Genomic DNA, 25,120 nt, shown 5'->3' on the forward strand with positions numbered 1-25,120 from the left:
AGTGACTGCTGCGCTGCTCTGCTCTGTCTGCCTGCAGGGATGGGGCAGGGTTGTGGCACGCAGACAGCCGCCCCGGGCCTGGGGACCGTGTGTGCCATGCAGCAGCAGGGCACAGGCAGCCATCCGGCGTAAATCTGCAGCCCCAGTTATGCAATGCCGCTGGTTTATTCATGCCTGAACCGGGCACTGGCCTAGAAACAGCTCCACGATGGTGAGGAGGGACAGGGATGGGGGATGAGCCCCCCAGGAGAGCAGCAGGAGCGATGGGCATGAAGAACACCAGGGGACCCTCCTAGCCATGGGATGGGGGATGTGGACAGAGGCTGGGACAGGGCAGGGGATGCTGCAAATCCCTCCCCAGGGTGCAGGTGTCGCAGAGTCCCCTGGGTGGGCAGGAGGCGGCCCCAGCAGGAGGTGCAGCCACATTAAGGATTCACCCACGTGCCCCTCGCACACACAGCAGTGCCCTTTGGAGGGCTGTCCCCCGTGGATCCACAGCACCAGATTCTCCCTGGGTGCTTCGCCACTCCTGTTCCCCAGGCAGGGACGGGATCAGATCCTTCTCCCACACTCAGTTTCATGCGATACATTAAAAGTACCCCACAGCAAAGCTGTGCAGGGACCTGGCAAAGCTCATTGCACGTTGTGCTCAAGCTCCAGCCCCTCACCCTGCTGGCATCACGCCCTCTCTGGGCCGGTGTAGAGCCACAGGATCCCACTGCTCTGCAGCCGCTGCCACAGCTGCATCTCCATCCTCAGGTCGTGGTTGATGAAGAACTGCACCTCCTTGTGCCCACGGTCAAAATAGTGGTCCGAGTACGCCCGGTAGCCCGGTGTCATGAACCCGAAGGCGCTCACCTGCGAGACATGGGGCTGAGCCCACCACCCTGGCACAGGGGATGGGGCAGTGCTGCAGGAGCAGCTCTACGAGCAGTGACTGTGGCAGAGAGGGCACCTGGTCACAGGTGTGGATGGCAGTCAGCAGCATCACGGCGCCGGTGGAGGGCCGGTACAGCGGCCAGAACGGGGTGGCCAGGATGTGGGAACGGAGAAACCTATGGGGATGGAACAGGACCCTGAGGGATCTGCAGCAGTAGGGTGGGAAGGGGGAACCCCCCCCAACACCTAAGTGGCTTCTTACCGGTTCCTGAGATAGCGGATGAAATCCGGGTGCAGCATCCTAAACTTCTCTACCTGCAGGTCCTGCCCGAAGAACTCCTGGGGGCTGTGGGGAGGTGCAGGGAGCTGCTGGGAGCTGTGGGGCTCAGGGATGGGCCTGTGTGTCGTCGTCCCCCCCAACATGACCACTTACTGGACCCCCTCATCCCTGCCACTGTCCACACGCTGCCGGCTCAGGGCCGCCCGCAGCAGCAGGTAGTCACGGTCATGGTCTGGGAGGAAGACATAGCACGTCTCCTGCATCAGAGGATGCACCAAAGATCAGGAGCAGGCAGCGGTGCTGTGCCCACAGCATCCCTGTCCCCGTGCCCCACTATCCCCCACCGGTGTTTGGGGTGGGTGCCGGAAGCCGTCGGCGGCGTAGCTGCGCAGCGCGTTCACCATGGTGTTGGTGGAGAAGACGTAGAAGGAGGTCCTGCTGCCCACGTCGCGCTCAAAGCCCTCCGTGATGGCCCCGTTCACCCTGCACAGGGACACACGGGGACGTGGTGGTCCCCCTGCAGCTGCACCCCGGCCGTGCCCCACACACCCTCACCTGAACACGTAGTCGTGAGCATCGATGGTGGGTCCCATGCCGGAGCCACGCAGGATGCCCCCGTTGCCCACCACGGCACAGCGGGTGCAGCGTGCGGCCTGCGGGCGGCTGTCGGTGAGCAGCGCGCTGCCCGACGTGTTGAGGAGGGACAGGGCCGACTTCAGCACTGCGGGCGGCATAAGGTGGGGGTCTCACATTCACAGCACTCTCTCCCCCCGCTCCATGGGATGCGGTGTCATTTTCCACTGTCCCCCTCCCCGTGCACAGGGACCCGCTGTGCCCCCACCCGCACGCACCGTCCCAGCGGACGTCCTTCCAGCCGTGAGCCCCCCCGTACTGGCACAGCCGCTGGTACTCGTCCTCCCGCGCGTGCCGTGCCCACTGCAGCACTGGGATGGTGGGCAGGAAGATGGCCCCAAACTCGGTGGCCCCAATCCTCTTCCTGATGCTGTTGGGACAGCCCTGGGAGCACGGGGGATGAGCGACCGCATGGGATGGCACCTCCACGGTGTCCCACATCAGGGGACATGGTACCTCTGAGTCCCTGCCCCAGCCATACCGAGCTGCTGTAGGTCTCATCCTGCCCATATGTGTCCCCAAGGTCTGGTGGCATGGTGGGGACAGGGGACGGCCGTGCCACCTGCGTCACCCGCTCTGGGGCTGCTGTGGTTGTGACTCTGGGGTGGATGGGAGTCCTGAAGGAGAGAGGAGGCTGGGAGGGATGCAGGGGGGTCCTATCCCCAGCCCTGTGACAGAAGCACAGAGAAGGCTCAGGGCAGGTGCAGGCAGTGCTGCTGAGGCTCTTCCCGCATCCAACTGGGCACCACGGTGCCATCCCCACCCCACAAAGCAGAAAGCAGGAGCTGTGCTTGGAGCCGCCCCGTTGGGCCCCAGGCCAGGACTGGGAGCTGCACCGAGCATAGCAGTTACGGTCGGGTTCAGGGTTAATCATTCCCCACAGCAAAATGGCTCTGGAGAAAAATAAAAACACCGGGACATGGGGGCCACACCACTCCCACCCCACTGCCCCACCGTACCTGGAGAGCTGGAGCAGCAGGCTGCGCTGTGCAGGTGGCAGCAGCAGAAGCAGCAGCACGGTGAGCAGGGCGAGAGCCAGCCCTGTGCTGCGGGCACAGCGTCCTGAGCACGGAGCGAGGGCTGGGGGGCAGCAGCAGGCTCCTGGGGGTCTTCTCATGGTGGATGTTTGAAGGGAGGGATGGGAGCCCCAGCCTTAGTGTGGGGCTCAAGGTGGGAAGCGCTCCCGTGCTCACCTCCGCCTTCCCTCCCGGCGGTTGTGGGACTGCGTGGCTGCTGAGCCCGTGTGACAAAGTACAGCTGGAGCTGGGACAGCCTGTGACCGACCCCGGGCAGCACAGTGTGCGTGGGGCAGAGCCCAGCTCAGGACACAGAGCGGAGCACCGGGCGGAAGCCGCACAGGAGGGCGAAGGGAGGAAGTGGAGCTCAGGAAGTGGTCGTTAGAAAAGCAAGAACAATAAAAAGCAGAGCCCACGTCAATCAGCGCCCTGGCTGCGTCCCGGGGCTGTCACCCAGCACTGCAGGGATGGGTGCAGGGACCCCCAGCACAGTGGGGCTGGGTTGTGGGGCTGAGTTATGGGGCTGTGCTTACAGCTGCAGCACTGCGGTCACATTCAGACATTGGCAGTGCAGCTCAGTGCTTCCTACACTTCTTACACAGCTCTGAGCACGGCGTAGTGACACAGAACCGACCATCAGCACAGCTTTAGAATTGTTACCTGGACTTTCCAGCCCCCTTCAGCTGATCGGGTCTAACTCTGTCAGCACGTGGCACAGTGATTGTGCTCCCCCCCCCCCCCCCATGCAGATTTCTGATCATGAAACACTCAATTTTTGGAGGAAACAGAGGCATCCCTGGCCATCATCACAACCGGGTTTTGCCATCCAGCAGCCACCCCAGTGCAGGTCCCACGTGGGGATCACTGCTGGGCTGTATGAGTAGCATCACCCCACGCTTCACTGCACCCCAAGCCCAGGCTGTGCTAACACTGGGGGTGGATGTTTTTATCACAGTGCCAAAAACAGGAGAGAGGGACTGGTGCACAATCAGCTGCTTGCATGGTGTGGCTGTTTGCAGCATGAAGCTGAGTACCTTATGGGAAATAAAGGAGGTGACCCGGAGCAGCCAACACACTGCATGCCCTCTGCTGCACCCTCTGTCCCACATGCTCCTGGTGGCATCAGGACCAGCACCAGCACAAAGCCTGGCTGGGGGCATGTTTCAGCCCTAGCACTCCGAAGAGAAAACATCTGCTGGCCCCAAGCACCAGCCCTGGCCTCCTTGGAGAGAAAAGCCTGCACAGGAGCGGTCATGTGCTGCCTGTGGAGAGGAAACGGATGCTGTGAGTTCAGTGCAGGCATTTCCCAATGTTGTCAGGGGGGTGGAGAGGGATTTGCAGGTAGCAGGAGCTGCGGGATTGCATCCTGCCCTGCTTGGGTCTCTACAGCTATTTCATTTGAAAGGCAGAATGGGGCTGCAGAGCAGAAAGCGGGCTGCTGGTTGCAGCTCTCCTCTCCCCCCGCAGTGGGAACAGGCTGTGCTCAACCCACATGGCATTGACCTCCCCTCTCTGCACAGAGCTGCCGGCCCCACGCTGCCCACAGGGCTCAGCCCCCAGCTCAGTGTGCTCAGGGCCAAGCAGGGCGGGATGCATGCATCAGCAAAGAAAAGAAACAAAAAAGCCCTGGATGCCAAGAGCACGGAGGCTCCCCTCTCCCCAAGGACATAGATCAAAGCTGTTAGAAACCAGCGCAGCTTTTATTGTTAAAACACAACCACCAGAAATCCAAACGCTGCCACACCGCCCCGGTGGGACCCCCAACTGAGGCACCAGTTTAAAAAAAAAGGGGAGGGAAGAAGGAAGCCATCCCCAGCCCCACGGGTGGGGGCCCATGCACCCAGCCCTGGGGCAGCACGGGGCTATTCGGTGGCCAGCAGCTGCCGGTACTGCTGCTCCAGGAGGGCTTCCAGGTGGTCAGCTCTCTGCACTGCTGCCTGCCAGACAGCGAGCTCAGGGTGAGCTGTGCCCAGGCAGTGCTGCAGGAAGGGCAGGGGCAGCAACCTGCTCACCTCGTACTGCTTCCGAAGGCTGCTCACGTTCTCCTCCTTCCTCGCCACGGCTGTCTTCACCCTGTGCAGGGAGATGGGGAGAGGCTGAGCCCAGCACCCAGCCCTGAGCCTCTCATCACTCCTGAATCTGGGCACCAGCAATGAGCTGCCCCTTTCCTCCACAGCCCAAACAAACTGCAGCACCACGGGGCAGCAGCTTGGGGTGCCCCTGTATGCTAGGAGCACTGTTATTCACTTCGGTAGCATTATGTATTTGAATTAAGTCATCTGCAGGAAGAAAGGGATGTGAATTTCACACGACTTCATTAACTAAAGAGATCACAGGGAAATTTCTTCCCGTTTCTTCCCAGCAAACCCACAGTTGCCCACAGCTTAGCGTGCATGGTGGTGATGGGTTGGCCCACACTCAAGGCACGACCCTGGCTCTCCAAATGAAGCACTAGGCTGGCTCTGGGAAAGCCTCTGAGCTCTGCCTGCTCACTGCAGCTAGCGGTGAACAGCCCTGCAGGAGGGATCAGCCTGTACCACAGACAGCAACCAGCACAGCCCTTGCCACACACTCAAAGTGCTCCTGCAGGAGACTAAAAGCTTCCCCACCAGATTCCTGTTCTGCTTGCAGAATCCCTCCCCCGCAGGCAGGAAAAGCAAAGGACCAGCTGCTTGGTGCCAGAGCCCCTGCTCCCTGCAGCGCTCCTGGAGCTATGGCAACTACTTGCCACATCCATGCCCACGCAGGAGCTTAACCCAGCCCACCAGCAGGCTGCACAGCACAACGCTGGGCCAACAGGAACCCCCTGTGCCCACTGCCACAGCCACGAGCCAAGCACAAACCCCTCACCTCCTGTGGACCTCCTCCAGCTCTCGGTCCTTCTCCCTCACCACCCTGTCCAGCTCCAGGCGCTGCCGGGCGCGCAGCTCCGCCATCTCTGCCTTCAGCTGCTTGTTCTCCTCCTCTGTGCCCACCAGCCTGTCAGCAAACTCCTGCCGGATCACTTCTGCCAGGCTGCTCCTCTCCTGTGCCAGCTGGTCCCGCACCTGCGGGGTGACACCGGCGTGACACCGCACGCTGCGGGCACGGGGCGATGCGGGGTGCTGGAGCCAGAACCCCAGCCCTGCTCTCTGCCCACCTTCTGGATCTCCTCCACCTCCTGCTCCTTGTGCTTCAGCAGGCCCTGCAGACGGACGCTCTCCCCTTCCAGCTCCACCAGCCGTCCCTTCAATTCGTTGCAGCGCTCCTGCAGCTTCCGCTCGGACCTCTCCAGCTCCTGCAGCTCCACCTCGTACTTGTCCCGGATCCTCTTAATCCTAAAGGAGGAGAGAACAGAGCCCGGTTCTGCAGCCAGACTGGGAGCTCCCCAGCACATGTGCAGAGCTCCCTGCACAGGCACGAGGCTTGGAGGACAGGGGAGGGAACCAGGAGCAGATCCTCTCCCTCCCCACCTGTTCTCAGCTGCCCGCTCACACTCCTCCTTGGCAGAGGACATGTCAGCCTCCAGGCGCTGGATGACCAACTCAATCTCTTTGTCCCTCTCCTTCCTCATCTCCTCCCTCAGCTCTCGCTCCCGGGAGAGCAGCCAGGCTTCCTGGGGGCAGTGACACAGGGGTAAAACATCACCCTCAGGCCTGAAGGAAGCACCTCCCGAGTGGGGCAGCCCTGGCTGTTACCTCCTTCTTCACATAGCTGGCCTCCCATGCCTGTTTCTCAAGCTCCAGTCGGTCCTTCAGCACCTTCATTTCTGTCTACAGAAGGACATGGAACACAACGGCTCAGCCCCGTTGTTACAGCTGGACATGGCCCTCCCTCACCCACGTGTGCATGCTCTCCATGGGATGCCAGCACACAGCCCCATGCATGCAGCTCCAGCTCGTGTCAGGACACAGGGAACGCACTGCTTGCAGCCAGAACAGCCCTGCTCACGCTGGTACGGCCCAGGGAACAGAAGGAAAACAGACCTGATGCCGCCTCTCCTGCTCCTCCTTCTCTCTGGCATACTCCTCCTTCAGCGCAGCGGTGACAGCCGAGCTGCTTGCCTCCAGCTGCCGTCTCAGCTCCTCCACCTCCGCTCTCTGCCTGCCCGCACACAGCCCACAGCTCACAACATGCCAGAGGAACACAGCACGTGGCATGGAGCTGCCCCCAGCCCCAGCCCCAGCCCTCACCTGGCTGCCTGCTGGCTCAGCCGCTCCTTCTCCTCCGCCACCTCTGCGTAGAGCCGGCGCCGCTGCTGCTGCAGTGCTTGTTCCTCCTGCTCCAGCTGCTTCTCACACCTGGGAGCAGAGCAGCCTCAGCAAGGTGCCAGGCTCGGGGTATTTGGGCTCCCAGCACAGAGCTGCAGGGCTCCATCCTGCCCCGTATCCCACCCAACGCAGCTCTGCAGGATGCCCAGATACCACCTCCCAGAACTGCCCCGCGTGGGATGTCAACTGCTGCCACAGCACCAGGAACCCACTGTGGGTGTCTGCTGGATGCCACGAGCCCCACGCACCGCTGCCGGGCCAGCTCCCGCTCCCGCTGGCTCTGCTCCTCCTTCTGCTGCTCCAGCAGTCCCCGCAGCTCCTCGGCCTGCCGGCAGTACCGCTGCGCTGCCCGCTCATCCGACTGCAGCAGCTCGGCCTCGTGCAGCATCTTCAGCTTCTGGATGTCCTGACGATGCTTGGCAATCAGCTTCTGGATCTCCGGCTCCAGCCCTGGGGAAGCAGAGAGGATGCTCAGCACAACTCAGAGCTCCACAGGCCCCGGCCACAATAGCACGGATGGGCTGGGGAGGGGTAAGCAGATGTGCACGGGTTTCCTCGTGTTCCACCATCCACCTCTATCCGATGGGTCCGTACCTTTCACAGTGATCTCTTTGATCTTTTTGGTTTTCTCATCAATCCACTTTTCCCTCCTGATCTTCTCCGTTGCGCTCATCAGCTCCTTGAGCTTCTTGATCTCCTGTTTGGGAGCCAATGGGACAACTTCAGAGAGAAGCTAGGGGAGAAAACCCTCGTTAGTTCGGCTGCCAGGAAGGACATTGCAGGCAGGAGCCGACGTCCTCAGCTGTGTGCAGCCCACACACTTGCCAGTGATGGCTGAGAGCACCTATAGGAGAGGAGAGGGGATCCTAAAGCAGGGCAATGGCTGCGGATCAGGGCGTGAGTGATCTTCCTCCTCGAGCCTCCCCTTCCCTGAGGACTGGGGCTCTGCTTTATGGGGTGTCCTGTCCCACGGCCCATGCACCCGGCCCTGCTGCAGGGAGGTGGGGTTGGTGCATGCAGGCAGAAGGGCAAAGACACAAGAAGAGCAAAGGATGCATTTACCTCGCAAAAGGGGCCCAAAGCACGCCAGACCTGGGGAGAAAGAAAGGAGGAGAGGGAGAAAGAAAGGGAATCACAGAACCACAGGGGGAGAGGAGAAAGCAGGGAAGAGGTAAAACCAAATGGTCACAAGCACAGGAGAGCAGGGACAACCACAGTGGCTCAGGGAAAGAAGAGAAACTCCTGGGCTGTTCCCACCGGGAGCAGGGAGAGGGAACTGAGGCACTGCAGAGGCAAAAAAAGGTGCCGAGCACAGCAACACTGTGCTGGCTTCATCCTCCCAGCTGGACTCAAAGCACAGCAGTACAGCAACACGAGCCCAGCAAGTCTTTGCTCTTTTTGCGTGAGGGCTGAACAGACTCAGAGCCATGTGAATGCTGCAGGAGTTCTGTCCAAGGGTGGGAAGGAGCAGGTCAGCAGGATGAGCCCCACAGTGGGGCCACAAAGCAGCAGTGGGAAGGCAAGCTGTCCCCATCTGTGGGGCAGGAGGGCAAGCACCAGCAGGAGCATCCCAGCAGGACTGCACAGCCCCACATCTGGGGGAAGGTGACAGCAATGGCACCGTAACACCCACAGAGCTCTGCTGTGCGACCCAAACACCCCACACTCCTTTATTATCCTCTCCCATTTAGTTCTGAGGGTATCCCTGCTCCTGCAAAGTGGGTTGGATGTCACCCAGCACAGCAGACAGCCCCAGGCACATGTTCCTCTGTGGCACTGGGTTTATGCCACCACTTGGTCAGCCCCACACATCCAGCTCCAGGCAGCAGAGCCTCATAGGCAGCCAGGGCAAAGCCCTGGGGATGACACAGGCTCTGTGCCCCACTACCTACAACCAGCTACCAGGCCTCCCTGAGGTGTAAAACCACAATGCTCAGGAGCCCATGCCACATCCCATCCCCTCTCTCAGCAGCCCACCTGCCCTCTCCCCTCACCAGCTCATGCTGCTCCTGCATCTGGGTGAGCTTCTTGCCATACTTCTGGTCCACTTGTTTCAGCTCAGCTACCACAGTCTCGCACTTCTCGCTCAGCACCTTCTTATCATCAATGAGCTGGGAAGGGTGAAAAAAGCATCCAGCAACCAGGCAGGGCATGGCCAGCCCCACACCTGGCTGCAGAAGCAGCAGGCTGAGGTGGGATGGCATTACCTGGTCGATGAAGGCCAAATGTCTCTGGATTGCTGCCTCATACTGCTCCCTCTGCAGCTGGAGCTGGTGGCCAAGCTCCTTCTCGGTCTGCTTGACGTGCCGGACAGTAAGCTCCCTCTGCTGAGCCTTTGATGCAGGGAAGAAAGAACCACGTGACACGAGATGGAGAAGCTGCCCGGCACACGTGCAGGGGATAACTATCAAACCTGGAGGGCACCACTGGGCCAGAACCACCAGGAGCAGCTACACCAAAGCCCTCAGGGTGCTCAAACCTCCTGCCCTGCTCAGCAAACCCACAATGACAAAGGGAAGGAGTTCAGCCTTCTAACAGCCAAGAGAAGGCAGAGAGAAACCCACAGCAGCCCTGGAAGTACCTTGCAGGTCTTTCCCCATGCTAACAACAACTGAGATTGCTGCACAGCCCACATCAGCTCTCTGCAGCACTACACACTGCTGGGCACAGGCAGGGAAGCTGCAACCTTGTGCTTCAAAGCCACCGCTCCAAGGGACATCTGCTGAGGGCTCTCTGTCCTCCTTCCCAGCAAGCAAGAGCATCTGGCTCACACACCAGGGCCGTCTGCAGCAGGCTGATGGCTCTCTTCTTCTCCTCCACTTCCAGCTTCAGCCTCATGATGGAGCTCGTGACCTCTGTGGCAACAGCCGATGCCTGCTCCAAGTGCGCCAGCTCCTCTTCAGACAGGAGCCCCTGGGACAGGGAAAAAAAAGAGTAAGGGGAGGTGGAGACCACCTGGAAACTTGACAAGGGCAGAGGCCTTTCCAGAGGGGTCCACCTCCCCAGCACAGCCCAGAGCTCACCTCCCGCTGCGTGGCCGAGGTGGCGGATCTGGGCCTCTCCTGCTCGGACTTCTCCATCTCATCCAGGAAACTGATGATGCTTTGGAGTTTGGCCTCTGAGAGCAGGGCCCCATCCTCAGGGACCCCAGGGGAGTGGTTCAGCTTCCCAAATTTCTCCAAGTTGTCAGCAGTCAGAGAGTTGGAACTGGGCTCCTGCAGGGTGGATGCAGCTGTTGCATGGGGCAGTGCAGCTCCAGGAGCACGGGGGGAAGGCTGAGGAGGGGCTGCACTGCCACCCAGCCCTCCCTCTGCTCCAGGGAGCAGCCCCATCCGGCGTGTTCAGCCCTCACATGGTTTTTCTCCTCCCTGGGGCCACCTCAGCTGCTCCAACCCCCCCCACTGCCTTTTCCAGCATTCCAGTAGCAGGGAACCAGCTGTGTTTCCCAGCCTTCCTGCCCTCCACAACCCACAAGCAAGGAGGCTCTGCCTGGGACCGATGCAACTCACCCCAGCCCTGTTCTTACCCCATCTACCCAGGTGTATTTGTCCTTCTTGAAGAGCTTTGGAGGGGGCAGCAGCTCTGGTTCTTCCTCCAGCAGCCTGAGCGTGTCCAGCAGCTCGCTGAGCGTCACCTTGGACTGAGCCCTGCTGGCAGCTGTCACCACCGTCTCCAAATCCTCACCTCCCGTCTCCCTGGAGCTCACGTCCTGGATGAGAAGACGATGCACCAAACCGTTTGCTGGATCTCCACAGAAGCAAACCCAGGCTCCAAAGCAGAACAGTTTGTGCCAGGAGCATCTTGAGAAGCCAGACTCACCTGCAGCTTGTCCTCCACACCACGATCCTGCGAAGGCGTGGAGCTGAGCTCTGCAGGGCCGCTTGCTTCTGGCTCTGCAGCTACAGAATGGAAACAGGCATCTGCAGGAAGCAGACTGCTCTCATGTGCTTGCAACGAGCAGCTCCCCAGAGTGAGAACCACCCCTCCACCGCCCTCCTTCCCCTGTCACACACTGCTCCAAAGCACAGAGACCTGCAGCAGGGACTCACTGGCGTTGTTGGCTTTGATGATGCTGCTGGCCGGACTGCTGCTCGGTGCAGAAGCAGGCTTGGCAGGCTTTTTCTTTGCTACCCTTCTGCTCTCCTTCACCTGTGCCAGCTCTTCTTCTGCCAAGTGCTTTGTGTCGGAAGCCTTTTGAGCTCTTTTCTGGTGCAGCTCCTGTAGGGACAGGGAAGTCATCAGGTCCTGCCCAGCACGGGGTGGACCTGACATAGTGGAGCAAGGGCAGAGAGACAGCACCGTGCCACACAGCTGGCTCTGCAGGGTTAACAAGGCCAACTCTCCTCAGAAAAAGAGCAAGCACAGGAACAGCAGCTCTGCTCCTTGCTGCTGGGAGCAGAGGGGTGGTGGTGGAGGAGGTCCTGCGTGCCCTCACGCTGCGTCCTTTGCTGCTCTGCAAAGGACCTCTGAACGGACCACACCACATCAGCAGCTCAAGGGCTGAGCACAGCAGTGCCTGGGGGCTGCCTGAGTTGGGCCTGGGAAATCACTGAAGGCACAAGCACAAGTTTGCAGAGCTGCTGCAGCATTTCACAGCTGCTCACTGCTGCGTCTCCCACGGCAGCCCCCTCCTCCCCCCTGAAACATGACTCCATTTAGGCCAAAGAGAAATGAGTTTTTAAAACTCTTCCCAGCTGTACTGCAATCCAAGGAGCAACTCCTCACAGTCCTCAACAGACCACAGCCCCTCCTCTGTGCTCCAGGAGCACCCGTCCCCTCCTGCCACCAAGGGCTGCCAAGAACACGACAAGGACAGCGAGGTGCATCCTGCATCACTGCCAGCAGCACAGAGCGCTCAGCACAACGCAGTGACCCAGGCACAAGGACAGACCCTCAGGGGACCTCCCTCGTCCTTGGCCGCCCCGAGGAGCTGCGGTTACTGCCTCCAGTTTGAGTGCAGCCATCCTTTCCCTGAGAACTTGATGGAAACCAGTGCTGGGTGAGCCACCAAGCTTGGCAGGAGCACAAAGGGAACCCTCCGTGGCACCTCAGCCTCCACAGGGAATGCTTGCTAGAACTGAGCTTCATGGGAAGCCCTTGGAGATGCAGAGGGGAGGCTGAGGAACTGCTGCAGCACCGGGCACGGCACGGGGCCCTGTCCCTACCTGGATGGCAGCACGCCGTGCCAGGCGTGCCTTCTCCTCCCGGATCTTCCGGCGTTCCTCATCCTTCCTCTCATGTAAATCCAGGACGTTCCTCTCCTCCTGCTGCTGCCTTTCCTTCCAGAGAGAAAGGTCAGTGCTGTGACCAGGAGCTTGTCTGCACCCACAGCAGAGGGGAGGGATGTGCCTCTCCGAGGTCACCCCACCTCCAGGGCCCCCATCCCACAGCCCACCCCACCTCGCAGGGAAAGACCCCTCCAAAAAACTCCACTTCATTTATCTTCTCTAGACACTAAACACAATTATTAGTCATCTGGGGCTGAAACCACCAAGGAGACGAGGCTTAAAAATAGCATCTCACAAGCAAGAGCCACGGTGCTCTTTGTTATTTGGATAAATAATTAAACACAATGAAACACAAATAGCTGCAGATGACACGTCACTCCCTGACGAGCCAATCATCACCAGTTCACCCCAGCGAGCCGTGAGAGGGCTTCCCTCCTCTGACCACAAGAGCACCCAAGACAGCCACAGCACAAACCCTGCCCAGCTCTCCCTGCCTGCAGCCAGAGGGAGGGCAGGCTGGAGGTGCGGTGCAAAAGGGTTCCCAGCTGCACCCTATGGCACCCTGACAGGGGCAGAACCCGCCACAGTGCAAGTGCAAATCCCTCCTCTCCCCAGCAGCTCAGGTCTGGGTTGGTGGGAGTGCTGGAAGGGAAAAGCCAGAGGACAGACCTCCCTCCTGGCAGCCAGCAGGCGCCTCAGAGCCGCCGCTCCCGCCCTGCGCCGCTGTGAGTGCCGTCGGTACCAGCGCTGGATGGTCACGGCTGCGAGGTTCACCTGCTGGATGAACCTGCAAGGGAAGCAGCATCAGCCCCACGGTCCCTCACCACCACCTCCTGCCACAGCAAAGCAGGGACTGCTCAGCCCAGCTCCACACCTGGCGAGGCAGGAGAAACTTGTTCAGCTCAAGAGCGCAGAGGAACGCGTTCCTTTGATTGGGATAACTCAAGGAGCACTGAGCTGAGTGCAGGGAGAAGCTGCTCCCAAGCCCACAGTCCCACAGGACAACAACACACCTGGTCCCACTCCGTCCTGCCACCTCTCCCAGCCACCCAGCTCACCTCTCTGCCTCCTCTTCCGTCACCTCCTTCCTCCGGGGCAGGCTGCTGTTGTTGTTGTGGGTCATGATATTGTTGCTGGAGAAATTCTTCTGAGACTTCATGAGGCTGCTGCTCTCGCTGTCCTCGTTTGTGGTTGCTTTGATGACGTTGCTGAAGCAGAAGAAAAAGCCACCAGTACCATCCCACCCAGCTCTGCCCCACACAGACACAGCAGAGCCCCCAGACCTGCACTTACTTGAGGGAGCTCGGGGCCTGGTTGGAGCTTTTGGGTGCAGGGCCTTTGTCAGCAGTGGAATAGTTATTGTGCACCATGGTGGTGACGCAGTTCCCCATCGCACCCTTGTTGCTCCTTGTTTACAGGGAAGAGAGCACATCATGACTGGATCAGAAGGGGACAGCATGTGTCCTGCACGGTGACCTTCAGCACTGCCTCGAGCACTCCTTGCAGCAAGCAGGGGAGGACTGCAGGAGCCGTAACCCCACAGACAATGCACGCAGCCCAAACAGACACAACAGCCTGCTGCCCACCCTGTGCTGCCCACCCATTCTTAAAACCTTCCTGGCTCCAAGGGTTTCGCACCTTGCTCATTCCCCTCCCCAGAGCTAGTGACCTCAACCCAAACGAACTGTGCCCCTTCGCAGCCCCCTAGCACATCCTCACCAGGGCCCAGCACAGCACAGGCACCGCCTCCTCTGCCCAAGCGTTTTCTGTTTGCTTCCTCCAGTACCAGGTTGTAGGTTCCTGGCTCAGGGCCATCCCTCCTACCTATTGTTGGCCGTGAAATTGGCTGCTAGGAGCACGGTGGCTTCCTTTTTCCTCATGCTTGCTGGAGGCTCAGCAGTGCGGGAGCCGGAGGGGCCGGGGAAGGCTCGTGGCTGATCGTCCTGCCATGGGGCAACACTTAATTAAGTGTGAGCAAGCACCACACCAGCCCCCTTGTTCTTCCTCCAGAAACCCATTTCTCCCCCACGCAAGGGAATATCTCAGCTCCACGGCACTGCAGTCCTCCTGCACTGCCACCTGCCTCCATCAGAGCTGCAGCCACAACTCCGGGCTTCGACACCGTGCCAAATCCAGCTGCAGGCAGAGCAGGGATCAGCCCTGCTGCACTCAGAACCCGGGGAATCCCTCCCACCAGACCCCCACCCAAACACTCTGCTCCTGGTGCCAGCAGCCAGCTCAGCCTACGGCCCTCACCAGGATGTTCCACGTGGTTTTCTTCTCTGGAGCGGTTTTGCTCAGACTCGCCACCTTCTTTTTTCCACCAGAACTGCTCTCAAAGAAGGTCAGGAAGTCTCCTGTCTGCTCCGAGCTTCAGCCCAAAGATGAAGAGCGAAGGAAAGCATATGTGTGCTGGAGTTAATACTGAGCATAGGCACGTGGCAACGAGGCAGACACAGCAGGATCCCCATCACTCAGGCTGCTCTAGCAAGAATCCTGCTCTGACCTGGGCTCAGCAGTGTGGCTGCAGCACAGCAGTGGCTGACAAAAGGCACAGCACACCCAAGCACAGGGAAAAACTGGACCAATAATCATCCCACAGACACAGATCTATGAATGGTACGTTTCTGCACAGAGCTTTATGCTTCTGCAGGGTGCACAGTGAGAAAATATACTGAAGGGTAGCAAGAACTGAAAACCTAAATTCAAAGACAGGTTCTGGGAGGTCAGCGAGGCCAAAAGACAACCTTCCTTCTTCTATCACAGCCCACCAACACTCAGGTAGGTCCAGAAGGAGTTGTTGCAAGTGAAAGCTCCACCTTTATTCCCCCAAATCCCAATCACGTGCCCTTCCCTGAACAAAAGGGACCGTGGCTTTGCAAAGCCTGGTTATGACCTGCAGTGGGTTGTGACCCAGGACAGGAGGGGTGGGCAGAGTGCTGCTGCACACACTGCTGGCTGATGCAGCCCTACCTGTGTGTGCTGTTTGCCTGCTGGTTGACCTGCGTGGTGCTGTTGGACCTCCGGAGGTTGTTGATGGCCCGGGATCCTGCATCCTCCTGGGGAGGAGAAAGCAAAACTCAGAGGGGATTGCCAACGACGGCTTGGGTGGGCGCAGTGTGGGTACCTCAGCACCCTGCCAGGCTCCTGCTGAGCAGGTGGGGCTGTGTTTGTTTGTGTGAGCTGCCCAGCAGAGCAGGGCTGTGTGATGAGCGTGTAATGAGCACCAGGGCAGAACGGCAAGCAGCATCTCCAGAGCAGCTCACACAGGAAAGCATCCAGGCGGGTTTGCTACCTCGCAGAGCTCCAGATGTGCCCTCCCCAGGGCACGGCAGCGGGGAGCACCGCCCTGCCCGGCTCTGTGCAATACACCGCAGGGAACCATCGGCTTTCTCGACCTCAGGAGCACGCTGCTGCCTCGCGGTCAGCCACCAATGACAAGCCACCCATGGGCCACCAGGACCCCCGGGTCCTCCCCATCAGCTCAGCCCCGCACCGACACCGCCGCGTTATTCCTCCCCGCCCGCAGCACTCCGCCCGTGCGGCCCCCGGGACCCCCCCCACCCCAACCCACCTCGTCCCCAGCACACGGTCACCCACCAGCGCGTTTCTCTTGCTCTTCCCGTCGGCGACGACCGACACGGAGCGCGCCACGTGCTTGGCGGGCGAGGCGCTGCTGGGCCGTCGCACCATGGGCACGGGCAGCCCCGTAAGGCTCAGCTCCACGGCAGCGCCCGGGCACGAGCAGCTGCTACGGGCGCTCCTCATCCTGCGGCGGGGCGAGGGACGGCCCCACGCGGCGACCCCCACCCCAATCCCGACCCCGCACCCCCCGCCGTCCCCCGGCCCCGCCGCTCTGCCTGGGCCGCCCCGCCAGCCCCAGGCCTCGCCCCGCCCCTCACCTGCCCGCGCCGCCCTCATTGGTCAGCGCGAGGGGGCGGGGCCCGCGCCATTGGATGGGGAGGTCGTCGGTCAGAGGGAGGATGGGAGGAGCCATGCGGGGCGGAGCAGGCAGCGGGATTGGTTGTAACGAAGAAGGGGGCGGAGCCTGGGAGGGACGCGGGGGTCTGCGAGGTCCGGCGCCGCGCGCGGTGCTCCGGGTGCGGGTCCCGGGACGGTGAGGGCCGAGGCCCAGCAAGCACTCGGAGGCAGCCGCAGGTCCCATCCGGGCTCAGGTTTATTGGTGCTTTCCGGCTGCGGCCCTACCAGCATGACCGCAGCGCGACCCCTACAGCTCTGACTGCTCCCGGCTCAGGACCTTCCCCGGTCCCGGCAGCGCGGGGACCCGCAGCGTGGAGCCCCACGGGTCGGACCACCTCCCTTCCCAGGGCGGGGAGGCGGTGACAGTCTCCTTGAAGCTCTGCCACCGGCCCCATTTCGTACCCTACAGCTCCTCGGCAGCGCCCAGGCACAGCCCCATTGCCCTCTGTAGGGCTGCTCGCTTGTGAGAAGCCCACACTGAGCCCCGCAGGAGCCCGGGAGCAGCTATGCATTGAGGAAGGAGAAGGCTGAGGGCTCTGTGTCGATCTGGTCGGGCACAGCATCATCCTGGGGCTGAGGCAATGTCCGTGGCTCCACGGGTGGTGAGCGTGGGGCGAGAGCTGTGCCTGGCAGTGCCACCAGCTCCATGCCAGCAAACAGGGACAGGCTGCAGGATGGCACTGCCATCGTGCTCACGTCCCCCACCAACCTGCTGGCTGCCTCCTGTCCGTGTGGGTCAGGCACCGCTGTGGGGCCGGGCTGCTCCAAGGGCTCCGCTTCCAATCCCGGCTCTGCTCCGACCACCGGTGTGGTGCTGGGGAGCGCGGGTGCACTCAGGGGCTGGAGGATGCTCTCACAGGGCAGGGGTGGGATGTCTGTCAGCAGGTCCCCAGTGCATGGAGCTGAGCCCTCGGCGAGGGTAGATGGAGCTGAGTGTGGGTGTGAGGTTTTGGGGGATGGGCGGCCTCTGCACAGAGCCTCGAACTGCCGCAGGATCTGGGAGAGGCAAAACGGGGCACAGTTGTGGCAGTATGAGCAGCTTGGCCCCAGCACCTCCTCCCAAGGACTCAACCTGGGCATCAGTGCCCGCTGCCGCCCAGGAGAGCAGCAAGGGGGCCCCAAAGGGACAGGGTATCAAGCCCCGAGAGCACGGCAAGCTGGGGAGGAGCCACGGGGATGTCCCAGCAGTCACCTTGGTTGCTCGGTTGGCCACAGGGCCGGGGCTGCCTTGGCTGAGCTGCTGCAGGTGCTGTCGTGTCCCTGCGAAGATCTGGTCCAGAGCCAGCAGGTCGGAGCACATGAGGGATGAGATGGCACTCATGGATCGCTGCAGGGAGGAGAGAGCTGAGCAGGGTGGCAGGTACCAAAATCTCTAAACTCAGCAGAGCTGCTTCTCCTGTGAGCCTGCAGCCCCCCACGGCAGATGCAAACAGCAGCAGCCCTGCAGGCACTCACCATACGGACACTGTCGCTGGGGTCCTCCAGGGCCCGACTGAGCAGCTCCAGCACCACCTCGCAGTTCAGCAGCCCACACCTGGCACAGGGACAGCGGTTATGGACACATGCAGCACCCCACAAGCACTCTGGCCTTGCAACTAGGGCCAGAAGAGCAAGTGGGCCTCACGCTGCCACACCAAGCCCACACCCACAGACATTCACACTCCTGGGGAACGTCCAACACAGGCACTTACTCCTTGAGGAAGTGCTGTGCCTCCTCCCTGGTCAGGAAGACCCTGGCGCCCTGGGTCAGTGCCGACACCAGGCTCACCTCCCGCAGGCAATCACCCAGGCTGTCAGCATCCACCCTGCACAGGGAAAGCACAGTGATGGGGACAGCCCTGCTCCCTCCTGTGCATGCAGTGTCCCTGCAGACTCAGCTCCATCCGGCTGAGGGCTGCCCAGGCCAGGAAGACAAATGCTCTCAGAAGAACAGAACCCATCAGCTCCAGAAAACAGAAAATATATACAGTATGGAAAAAAAAAGGGCACTATGCAGATGGAGAAACCATCTCAAAAGAACTCAGAGCAACAGAAGCACACCTTGCTCCTGTTCTCACCTCTCGGCCCCGCTCACCAGCTCCCGGCTGGCCCCAGAGTGGCTGTCACTGCCTGACTTGCTGTAAGTGTCCGACGTGCGGCTCAAGTCACCATTCTCCTGCGAGGAGTTCTGGGAGCTGTGCCCGCTGTCCGCCTCCTCCCAGCCACCCCCTGCCAGCCCTGGCTGGTGGCTCACTGCAGGAACAGCAACAACAAACCAAGGAGTGTCATACTGGCCCCAGGAGGAGACCAAATCACCCCAAAATGCAGTGGGGTGGGCAGCTCAGGCACTGGGGGACACACCTCGGGCACTGTGAGCTGCAGTGGCTGCTGGTGGGTTGGTGGAGCTGGCCAAGCTCCTGGCAGGAGAAGGAGCTGTCACGGGCTGGTAGGTGTCCTCATGGAGCTCCCCACAGTGAGATCGGGGACCCGCCGGGGAGGGAAGCACAGCGTTGGCCACTGCTTCAGCTGCTCGCTGGATGGTGCTGAGCAGGGCTTCACCTGCTGAGGCTGGGAAAGAGCTTTGGGAAGCTGAGAGCCTGGCCCAAGGGCTCCAGAGGGCAGCACCCGTTGTGGGGGAGGGCAATGCCCAGCAAGGGTCGCAGATGGCACTTACCAGGGCTGCCTCTCTCGCTGCTGAAGCCAAATCCTTGCATGGAGCTGCAGGGGCTGGATTTGGAACCCATGCCTAGGAGAGGTATGAGGCACAGTCAGAAAGAGCAGAGGCATTTTGTGTCTCCCCTCACTACTGTTCCTCCCCCAGAAAGCACAGCAGAGCCTTTGGAACTGCCTGGAGGAGCTGGGAGCCAGAGCACTTGAAGGGAACACTTATGGCAGCCTGTCCCTCTGTAGCCCTAGGTACCATTCTCCATCCAGCGCAATACTTCCAGCCTGCTCCAGGCACCAGCAAAAAGCAACAGGGGACCAGACCACAGCAAGGCACTTGAGCTGGGGGTACAGCACAGTCCGCATTTACCTGCAGGAGGCAGGGGATGGGCAGGCAGTGCAGCAGCTGTTGGGAGCACAGCATCCGAGAAGAGAACACTGGTCAAGTCCTGCCAGGAGAGAGAGAAGCTTGAGCACGGAGAACTGGGGAGCAGTGGGCACAGAGAGTGGGAGCTGCTCCAGCCTCCACAGCAGTGCCCAGGCACAGAGGTAACGGGCCCAGCACTCACCTGTGCAGCAGCCCGGACCTTCTGGTTTAAGCTGTTGCCGTGGAGGGGGTCTGGGGGCCCAGTGAATGCTGCAAGGCATGAGGATGGGCAGGCTGGGGCTGAACACAGCCTTAACACAGAAGCTGTGCAGGCTGTTCCATAGAGCCATAACAACAGCCCACAAAGCTCCTCCCTGCCCTACTCCTGACCCCATTACCCGCAGCCTCCCGAATGAAGGCAGCATTCCTCCTCAGCTGCAGGAGGAACTGGGGCGAGCCCTGGGCACACGTGTGCTGCAGGATCTTCAGCACCTGACGGGGGTTGGGGGTCCAAGATTAGCATGAGGTGTCCACTCCTCAGCTCCGCCACTGCCCCCAGCCCGCAGCAATGCCATACCTTCAGCTTGACGTGGCAGGAGCCACCACGCAGGCGGCCCAGCAGGAACTCCAGCAGGCAATGGCTGCTGCCTGCCGACTCACGAGAGATCTCTGGGCCGTGCGTTAGGGATGGATCTCTCACCGTCACCAGGCCCGCTCTCCACCACACCCGCCCGACCCCAGCCCCCCACAAAGGATACTGCTGATCTCCTCCAGCACGAACCCGGGGCACGGCCCCTCCTCATCCGCGGTGCCGCGCAGCAGCACCGGCAGCTGAGGGTAGGAATGGTGAGGGCCCAGCGCTGCCATAGGGCCCGACGGTACCTCACCCACCCCCCCCCCACCCCCCGCCCAAAAAGGGAAAAGTAGTGACGTCACGTGCCCAGGCAGCACCCCCTCCCCTCCCATCGCCCCGGCACGTCCCGTACCCGGCTCAGGAAGCACAACCGGTCCCGCAACGGCACCGCCATGACAGTCCGGCTCAGGTCCTGCCCGGCCCCAGTGCGGCCTCGGGGTTCCGCCCCCCGGAAGACGCGGTGCACCAATGAGAGTGCAAGGCGCACCGGCTCAGCCAGTCAGCAGCCAGGAAGGGCGGAGCTCCGGGCGGAAGCGGCCTCCGAGGCTGACGCCAGCAGCAAAGGGGCGGGAAACGGGAAGTAAACAACTGTCCTCTTTGCCAATCAGAGCTACCCCTGGCTATCCGACCAATCAGAAGCTGGTCGGGAGGAGGGTGCTGCGCGCAACCAGTCCACGCTGCCGGCGCCTCTCCCCAGCCAATCCGAGCACGCAGAGCATTGACAGACGCAGTGTTCCTCCTATCAAGACGCCGAGGAGGAGGGCACGTGGGTGAGCCGCCCGGGGAGGCCGACAGCTCTTCCGCCATCATGGCGGCGGCCGCGCGGTGAGGCCATGTCGGGCCGGGACGTTTGGCTCCGGGCTCGGGCGCGGCTGCGGCGCTTCCCCGCACTGCTGGAGCGCTGCGGGGAGCAGGTGGGGCCGGGCGGAGCATTCCCGCTGACCCACAGACCTCGGTAGGCCTCGGTGAGCCCGGTTCTTTCCTCTCCCCGCTTTAGGCCTCAGCCTACGGGCGTTGCGTGGCCGCGGCCTCCGCTGGGAGCGCGGAGCTACGGCGGGACGCGTGCGTGCGGGAGTTCCAGGCCTTGCAGGAGTGCTTCGCCCGCGCGGTAGGCCCGGGGGTGCAGCCCCCGAGGGGGTCCGGGTGGGCCGAGGACCGGCGGCAGCGCTCACTCGGTTCCCCCTGCAGGCGGCGGCGACCAAGTGACAGAGGTGACAGCGGCGACTGCAGCTGCAGCGCGGGGGGAAGGAGCTCTGGGTGGGCCGACGTTATGGCCCCGGGCTCCTTTCCCCCCACTCAGCAGTGCCTGTGTGGGACCCGCAGCCCGTTTATTAAAAACTTAAAATCGGCAACAGATGCTTCAGCTTATTTTATTGATGCGCACGGCTCAGTCTCCCATCAGTCCCTCCTGACCCGGTACAAACGATCCGAGGCAAGGAGAGGCCGTGCAGGGACTGCGCTGTCCCTCCTGGGCTGCTGGGGAATGTCAGAGCATCTTTGGTCCTTTGCGTTCATGGAGACGACGCCAACAAATCCGCAGCACCAGCACAGGGCAGGAGCACGTCCTCATCCTGCTGCGGGATGGGAGAGCCACCAAATCCACATCGCCGTCACAGGGCTGGAGCACATCCTTGCCTTGCTGTGGGATGGGAGAGCCCGGGGTGGACCCAGCACACAGCAAGGTGCGAGAAGGGAAGGCTCCTCCTCCTCTAGAAAGGCTGCTGAGTGCTGCAGGGGATGACAGAGCGCACTGCCACGCTGCAGACTCTCATGTTATGTGCTCAGGAGCCGTCACCGTGCCCGATCCCTGCGCTGTGGGGCTCCCGGGTTTGTGCTTTAAGACAGCGTGATGGAGAAGCTCACTTGTACAATGAAGTCCTGAGGGTTAAGGCTACGGCAGTCACGAGGAGACGCATGGAGAAGTGGCGTGGGAGGTCCTGGGGAAGGAGTGGGGCTGAGTCGTGGCTGTCGCTCTGTGTCTCTGTGCTGCTTAAACTCGAGGTTAAGCTGACGTCCTTCGTGCAGCAGGCACAGGTCCCAGGCACGCAGCACTCTTCAGCTGCTGGAGCAGACAGGAGTGACACAGCCAAGGCCCCGTTACAGAACAGTAATGCAGTCCTGCAGGGCTGGTAACGCATTGTCTCTGGCTCCAGGAGGTCCCACTGGACACAAATTCAGCGAGGCTAGTTTACCAAAGACACTTCTGAGATACTGATATAAAAACCACCACAGTGATGAGGTCTGTAGACTCCAGGCTGGGAAATGTCAGCCGTTCTAGTGTGAGCTTTGGGATTTGATTTCTTACATTCGCAAGTCAGGATGTAAAAATAAAAAACAATGGGATGAACCACTGTCTGGGAGCCTGCAATAAACCAAAGCTCTTCCCTTTCTTGCTCATAAAATACATTTTTGGGGGCAGAGTACTGGCGTCTATGGATGTGAAACACAGCATGGAATGAGGCTGGGAAGAACACACAAAACAAACAGCTCCATCGAGTTACAGAGAAGAGGTAGGTACACTTGAGCCAAGCCCCTCGAGTCCACCCTTTTAAGCCACGTGTTTTGTTTCTAAATTAGTTGCCTCTTGTAGAAAAATCAAGCTGGAGAGGGGGGGCAGTCTGCAGCCCCTGGGTTGAGCTTTGAAATGCACTTTGAACTGGAGAAGTCAAGCTTGAAAGCAGAGATGAGACTGCGAGCATCCAGAGAGGGTGAAGAGAGAGCACAACTCGTCATTATTGCTAAGTGTGTGGCCAACCAATTAAATCCCTGGGAGTAGAGGCAGCACAACAGCAGCGGTTGTGCCCGTTTAAGGCAGCATTTCTACTAAACTAGGTTCCTAAACCACAACTATCTCCTAAACATGCAAGACTAACAGCTCCCATTTCAAGAGAAACACCAAAGCAATTAGCTAAGGCTGTCTTCGACTCAGTCTGCCTTGGTGCTTTTCCAGAATGAAACCCTTCACAAAATTGGGCATCTCTCCCCAGTTCTGCAGCCCCAGACTCCTGTCCCACAGCCCAGAGCAGAGCGGGTGGAGGAACCCAGAGAAGCTCAAACAGGCAGGGGAACCTCACAGACAGACACCTCAGCTCTGAAAGGGGAGCTGAGAGCTGGAGGGAGAAGGCAATTCGATATGAACAAAATGTTGAAAACAGCCCCTGAAAGCCAGCAGGGAACCAAGTTCAATGGCAGCCTCAGAAAGCCAGAGGACAGCGGGAGTTTCGCTTCCAGGGCTGTCACCTCCTCAGCCCCCTGCGGGCACCCAGGGGAGGTCTGACCCTGCAGGGACTCCGGGAGTCCCCGCGGATCTCACGCTGCATCCAACAACACGCAGCTGGCTCGGTGAGCACTGCTGAGCAGCAAACAGACACAGAACTGCAGCCTCCCCCGCCCCGCAGCCGCCCCCTCCTCACACGCTGCCGCCTCCCTCTGCCACCTGCCTGATCTGCCGGCTGCGGACCACCTGCTGCGCTCCCTCTGCCACCTGGTTCAAGCGCGTCTCCAGAGCGCTGCGCAGGTCGTTCACTTTCACGTCTGGAAGGGGGTTGAGGCCGATGATGACCCCCGCCCCCCGCGCAGCTTCTTCCTCCTCCTCCTCCTCCTCGTGAGGCAGCAGGTCCCGTCTCCTCCGCCGCAGGTCCAGGTCCACCTGCAGTTTCAGGTCCCGGTTCGGTTTGACGTCGTGATCCTGCTTCTGGTCCCCAGGGATGGCTGCTCCCTCCTCCACCCTTTGCTCAGCAATGTTCTCGGCGCCCGGTTTCTTCTCAGCACCATTTGCCAGCCCTCCAACTACGTGTCTCTGCCTGCCCTGGAGCTCTCCCTGAGGGTCCTGGGCCACATCCGCCACCTTTTCCCGAGGATCCTCTTCCTTCCCCTGCCCTTTGCTGGCCAGGTTCCCTCGCGAGGCCGGCTGCTGTTTATCAGCCCCTTCAGCATCTGCAGCTCTCGGATGCTCCCGTAGGTGCTGCTCACTCCCTGCCATCTTCAGTTTACTCAAGGAGTCCAGTGCAACTGCCAGGTCTTTGGGCTCCACCTGACTCACTGCTTTGGCTTTAAGGTCTATTCCCGAGTCTCTTTCCAGACTCTTTCCTGCTACTCCCTGAACTTTGGCAGCCCCCAGCTGTTCTCTTTGGATAGGAACTGTAGCTGCTTCCACAGCTTTCAGGGAATTCTCGTGGACGTCTCTTCCAGCTTTGGCTTCACGACCTCCTCCTGCATCCTCAGCCAAGGGCTTCTTGTCTAGGTAGTTTCTGGCTGCTGGAACACGTTGGGCATCTCCGTGGAGGGGATCCCAGTTCTCCATGGCATTTCTAACAGCTCTGTCAATCTCCTGTTGTGGCACCTTCCGCTCCTTGGGAGGAACCCCAGGAATCTCACGCCTGTGCCCGGCCTCCTCCAGCCTTCCTGCTGTCACCCTGCGCTGCTCAGCTGACTCAGCAGCCTGCCTGCCTGCATCTGGCACAGGGTGCTCTGGTGGTTCTTTACCGAGTGGCTTTGCAGCAGCTTCTTGCTTAGCTCCTAGGCTCTCTTCCTCCATATTCTTGGAGAGAGGCACGGCAGGCTCCTGTTGCATTTCTGCAGAAGAAAAACTTACATGTACAACCTTTTTCTTACAGAGAGCAATAGGTTCCTTTCTCCCACCATGTTCTGCACAACATGGGACTGAAGAATGAGATCATCACCAAGAGCCAGGTGGGGAAACTGGGTGAGATGTGAGCACAAGCATTATCTCTGCATGGGAGCTCCCCACCTTGGAGCTCACAGTCAGACAGAGTCAGGAATGGCTTGTTGCAGACTGAATTTTGCCATGTGCTGGAGGGACCTGGATCTCTCCCAGCCTGATTTTGGAGCTGCTCTGAGTAGTGACCAGCTCACAGAGGGCTCACACTCCCTGGTGGTTTCCTTACCTTGTTTTAGCTTCTCCTCTCCTCCCTCCTCCTGTCTTTGCTGGTGTATCTCCTTGTGCTGCTCTTCAATCACAGCCAGCAGCTTTGCCTGCTGGTCAAGTAGCTGTTTCTGCTGCACCTGCTGTTCTTTGATCACCTGCAGCAGCATGGCATGATCAAGCAGTTTTGCCTGCTCTGCTCCTAGAAACAAAGAAAACAATCCAATGACCTCAAATCCTCACTACTCACCTCTCAGCACTGCGGACACTGCAGTGGAATTCCTCAGCAGGAAAGTCCCGGTCTGCAAATGCTGCTGGCCCCCA

At 60.5% G+C, this 25,120-nt stretch overlaps 4 protein-coding genes across 14 annotated transcripts in view; all 4 read right to left on the reverse strand.

The window, feature by feature from the left end:
* Positions 1-431: 431 nt before the first annotated feature.
* LOC136047943 (alpha-N-acetylgalactosaminide alpha-2,6-sialyltransferase 2-like) lies at positions 432-3,137 on the reverse strand. 3 transcript variants are annotated; one of them, XM_065735323.1, is made up of 9 exons: positions 2,752-3,137; positions 2,274-2,409; positions 2,011-2,176; positions 1,715-1,880; positions 1,504-1,642; positions 1,313-1,416; positions 1,142-1,225; positions 956-1,055; positions 432-858 (listed from the first exon to the last, which is right to left on the reverse strand). In XM_065735323.1, the coding sequence occupies exons 1-9, from the start codon at positions 2,907-2,909 to the stop codon at positions 679-681; spliced, it is 1,233 nt and encodes a 410-aa protein (XP_065591395.1). In that variant the 5' UTR covers positions 2,910-3,137; the 3' UTR covers positions 432-678. The 3 variants fall into 3 exon arrangements, with proteins under 3 accessions (XP_065591395.1, XP_065591394.1, XP_065591393.1); XM_065735322.1 differs by having other exon boundaries at positions 2,274-2,460; XM_065735321.1 differs by lacking the exon at positions 2,752-3,137 and having other exon boundaries at positions 2,274-2,738.
* A 1,352-nt stretch (positions 3,138-4,489) lies between these two features.
* Positions 4,490-16,107, reverse strand: CEP131 (centrosomal protein 131). Of its 7 annotated transcripts, none has more exons than XM_065735330.1 (26): positions 15,887-16,107; positions 15,260-15,345; positions 14,543-14,657; positions 14,111-14,229; positions 13,580-13,693; positions 13,345-13,494; positions 12,956-13,073; positions 12,224-12,337; positions 11,108-11,276; positions 10,872-10,978; positions 10,585-10,764; positions 10,082-10,273; positions 9,834-9,971; positions 9,266-9,391; positions 9,053-9,169; positions 8,121-8,150; positions 7,653-7,755; positions 7,307-7,508; positions 6,981-7,088; positions 6,774-6,891; positions 6,486-6,560; positions 6,261-6,403; positions 5,948-6,125; positions 5,659-5,855; positions 4,821-4,881; positions 4,490-4,741 (listed from the first exon to the last, which is right to left on the reverse strand). In XM_065735330.1, the coding sequence occupies exons 1-26, from the start codon at positions 16,052-16,054 to the stop codon at positions 4,586-4,588; spliced, it is 3,384 nt and encodes a 1,127-aa protein (XP_065591402.1). In that variant the 5' UTR covers positions 16,055-16,107; the 3' UTR covers positions 4,490-4,585. The 7 variants fall into 7 exon arrangements, with proteins under 7 accessions (XP_065591402.1, XP_065591405.1, XP_065591403.1 ...); XM_065735333.1 differs by having other exon boundaries at positions 4,490-4,745; positions 15,887-16,106; XM_065735331.1 differs by having other exon boundaries at positions 4,490-4,745; positions 9,053-9,391; positions 10,872-10,957.
* A 664-nt stretch (positions 16,108-16,771) lies between these two features.
* Positions 16,772-20,349, reverse strand: TEPSIN (TEPSIN adaptor related protein complex 4 accessory protein). 3 transcript variants are annotated; one of them, XM_065735338.1, is made up of 13 exons: positions 20,264-20,349; positions 20,036-20,108; positions 19,855-19,946; positions 19,676-19,769; positions 19,480-19,547; positions 19,281-19,359; positions 18,921-18,992; positions 18,608-18,814; positions 18,325-18,499; positions 17,959-18,072; positions 17,723-17,801; positions 17,460-17,594; positions 16,772-17,263 (listed from the first exon to the last, which is right to left on the reverse strand). In XM_065735338.1, exons 1-13 carry the CDS (start codon positions 20,303-20,305, stop codon positions 16,772-16,774), a joined length of 1,722 nt encoding a protein of 573 aa, XP_065591410.1. In that variant the 5' UTR covers positions 20,306-20,349. The 3 variants fall into 3 exon arrangements, with proteins under 3 accessions (XP_065591410.1, XP_065591409.1, XP_065591411.1); XM_065735337.1 differs by having other exon boundaries at positions 19,480-19,588; positions 19,676-19,946; XM_065735339.1 differs by lacking the exons at positions 19,855-19,946; positions 20,036-20,108 and having other exon boundaries at positions 20,264-20,320.
* Positions 20,350-23,308: 2,959 nt separating this feature from the next.
* SLC38A10 (solute carrier family 38 member 10) overlaps positions 23,309-25,120 on the reverse strand; it is a 28,090-nt gene continuing 26,278 nt past the window's right edge. Inside the window, exons 15-16 of the mRNA XM_065735363.1 lie at positions 24,819-25,034; positions 23,309-24,486 (exon numbers count right to left, since the gene is read on the reverse strand). Of these exons, the coding sequence (XP_065591435.1) occupies positions 23,321-24,486; positions 24,819-25,034 (1,382 nt within the window). The 3' untranslated portion in view covers positions 23,309-23,320. The remainder of the gene's footprint in view (positions 24,487-24,818; positions 25,035-25,120) is intronic.

This window comes from Cyrtonyx montezumae, unplaced genomic scaffold (genome assembly GCF_038088225.1).
Source record: "Cyrtonyx montezumae isolate F1298 unplaced genomic scaffold, pur_monq_1.0 scaffold_19, whole genome shotgun sequence".
Classification (NCBI taxonomy): Eukaryota; Metazoa; Chordata; class Aves; order Galliformes; family Odontophoridae; genus Cyrtonyx; species Cyrtonyx montezumae.

Excerpts from the sequence above, each read along its gene's own strand:
- LOC136047943 (XM_065735321.1), bottom strand. The coding sequence starts at position 2,666 with ATGATTAACCCTGAACCCGACCGTAACTGCTATGCTCGGTGCAGCTCC. Across the intron at positions 1,056-1,141 it reads ATCCGCTATCTCAGGAACCG|GTTTCTCCGTTCCCACATCC; the intron begins GTAAGAAGCCAC and ends CCATCCCCATAG. Across the intron at positions 859-955 it reads CCATCCACACCTGTGACCAG|GTGAGCGCCTTCGGGTTCAT; the intron begins GTGCCCTCTCTG and ends CATGTCTCGCAG.
- CEP131 (XM_065735329.1), bottom strand. The coding sequence starts at position 16,054 with ATGAGGAGCGCCCGTAGCAGCTGCTCGTGCCCGGGCGCTGCCGTGGAG. Across the intron at positions 15,346-15,886 it reads AGAGCAAGAGAAACGCGCTG|GAGGATGCAGGATCCCGGGC; the intron begins GTGGGTGACCGT and ends TCTCCTCCCCAG. Across the intron at positions 14,658-15,259 it reads CAGGCAAACAGCACACACAG|CTCGGAGCAGACAGGAGACT; the intron begins GTAGGGCTGCAT and ends TTTGGGCTGAAG.
- TEPSIN (XM_065735337.1), bottom strand. The coding sequence starts at position 20,305 with ATGGCGGTGCCGTTGCGGGACCGGTTGTGCTTCCTGAGCCGG. Across the intron at positions 19,589-19,675 it reads CTTCATTCGGGAGGCTGCGG|GCTGTGTTCAGCCCCAGCCT; the intron begins GTAATGGGGTCA and ends TTCTGTGTTAAG. Across the intron at positions 18,073-18,324 it reads CTGGTGAGCGGGGCCGAGAG|GGTGGATGCTGACAGCCTGG; the intron begins GTGAGAACAGGA and ends TTCCCTGTGCAG.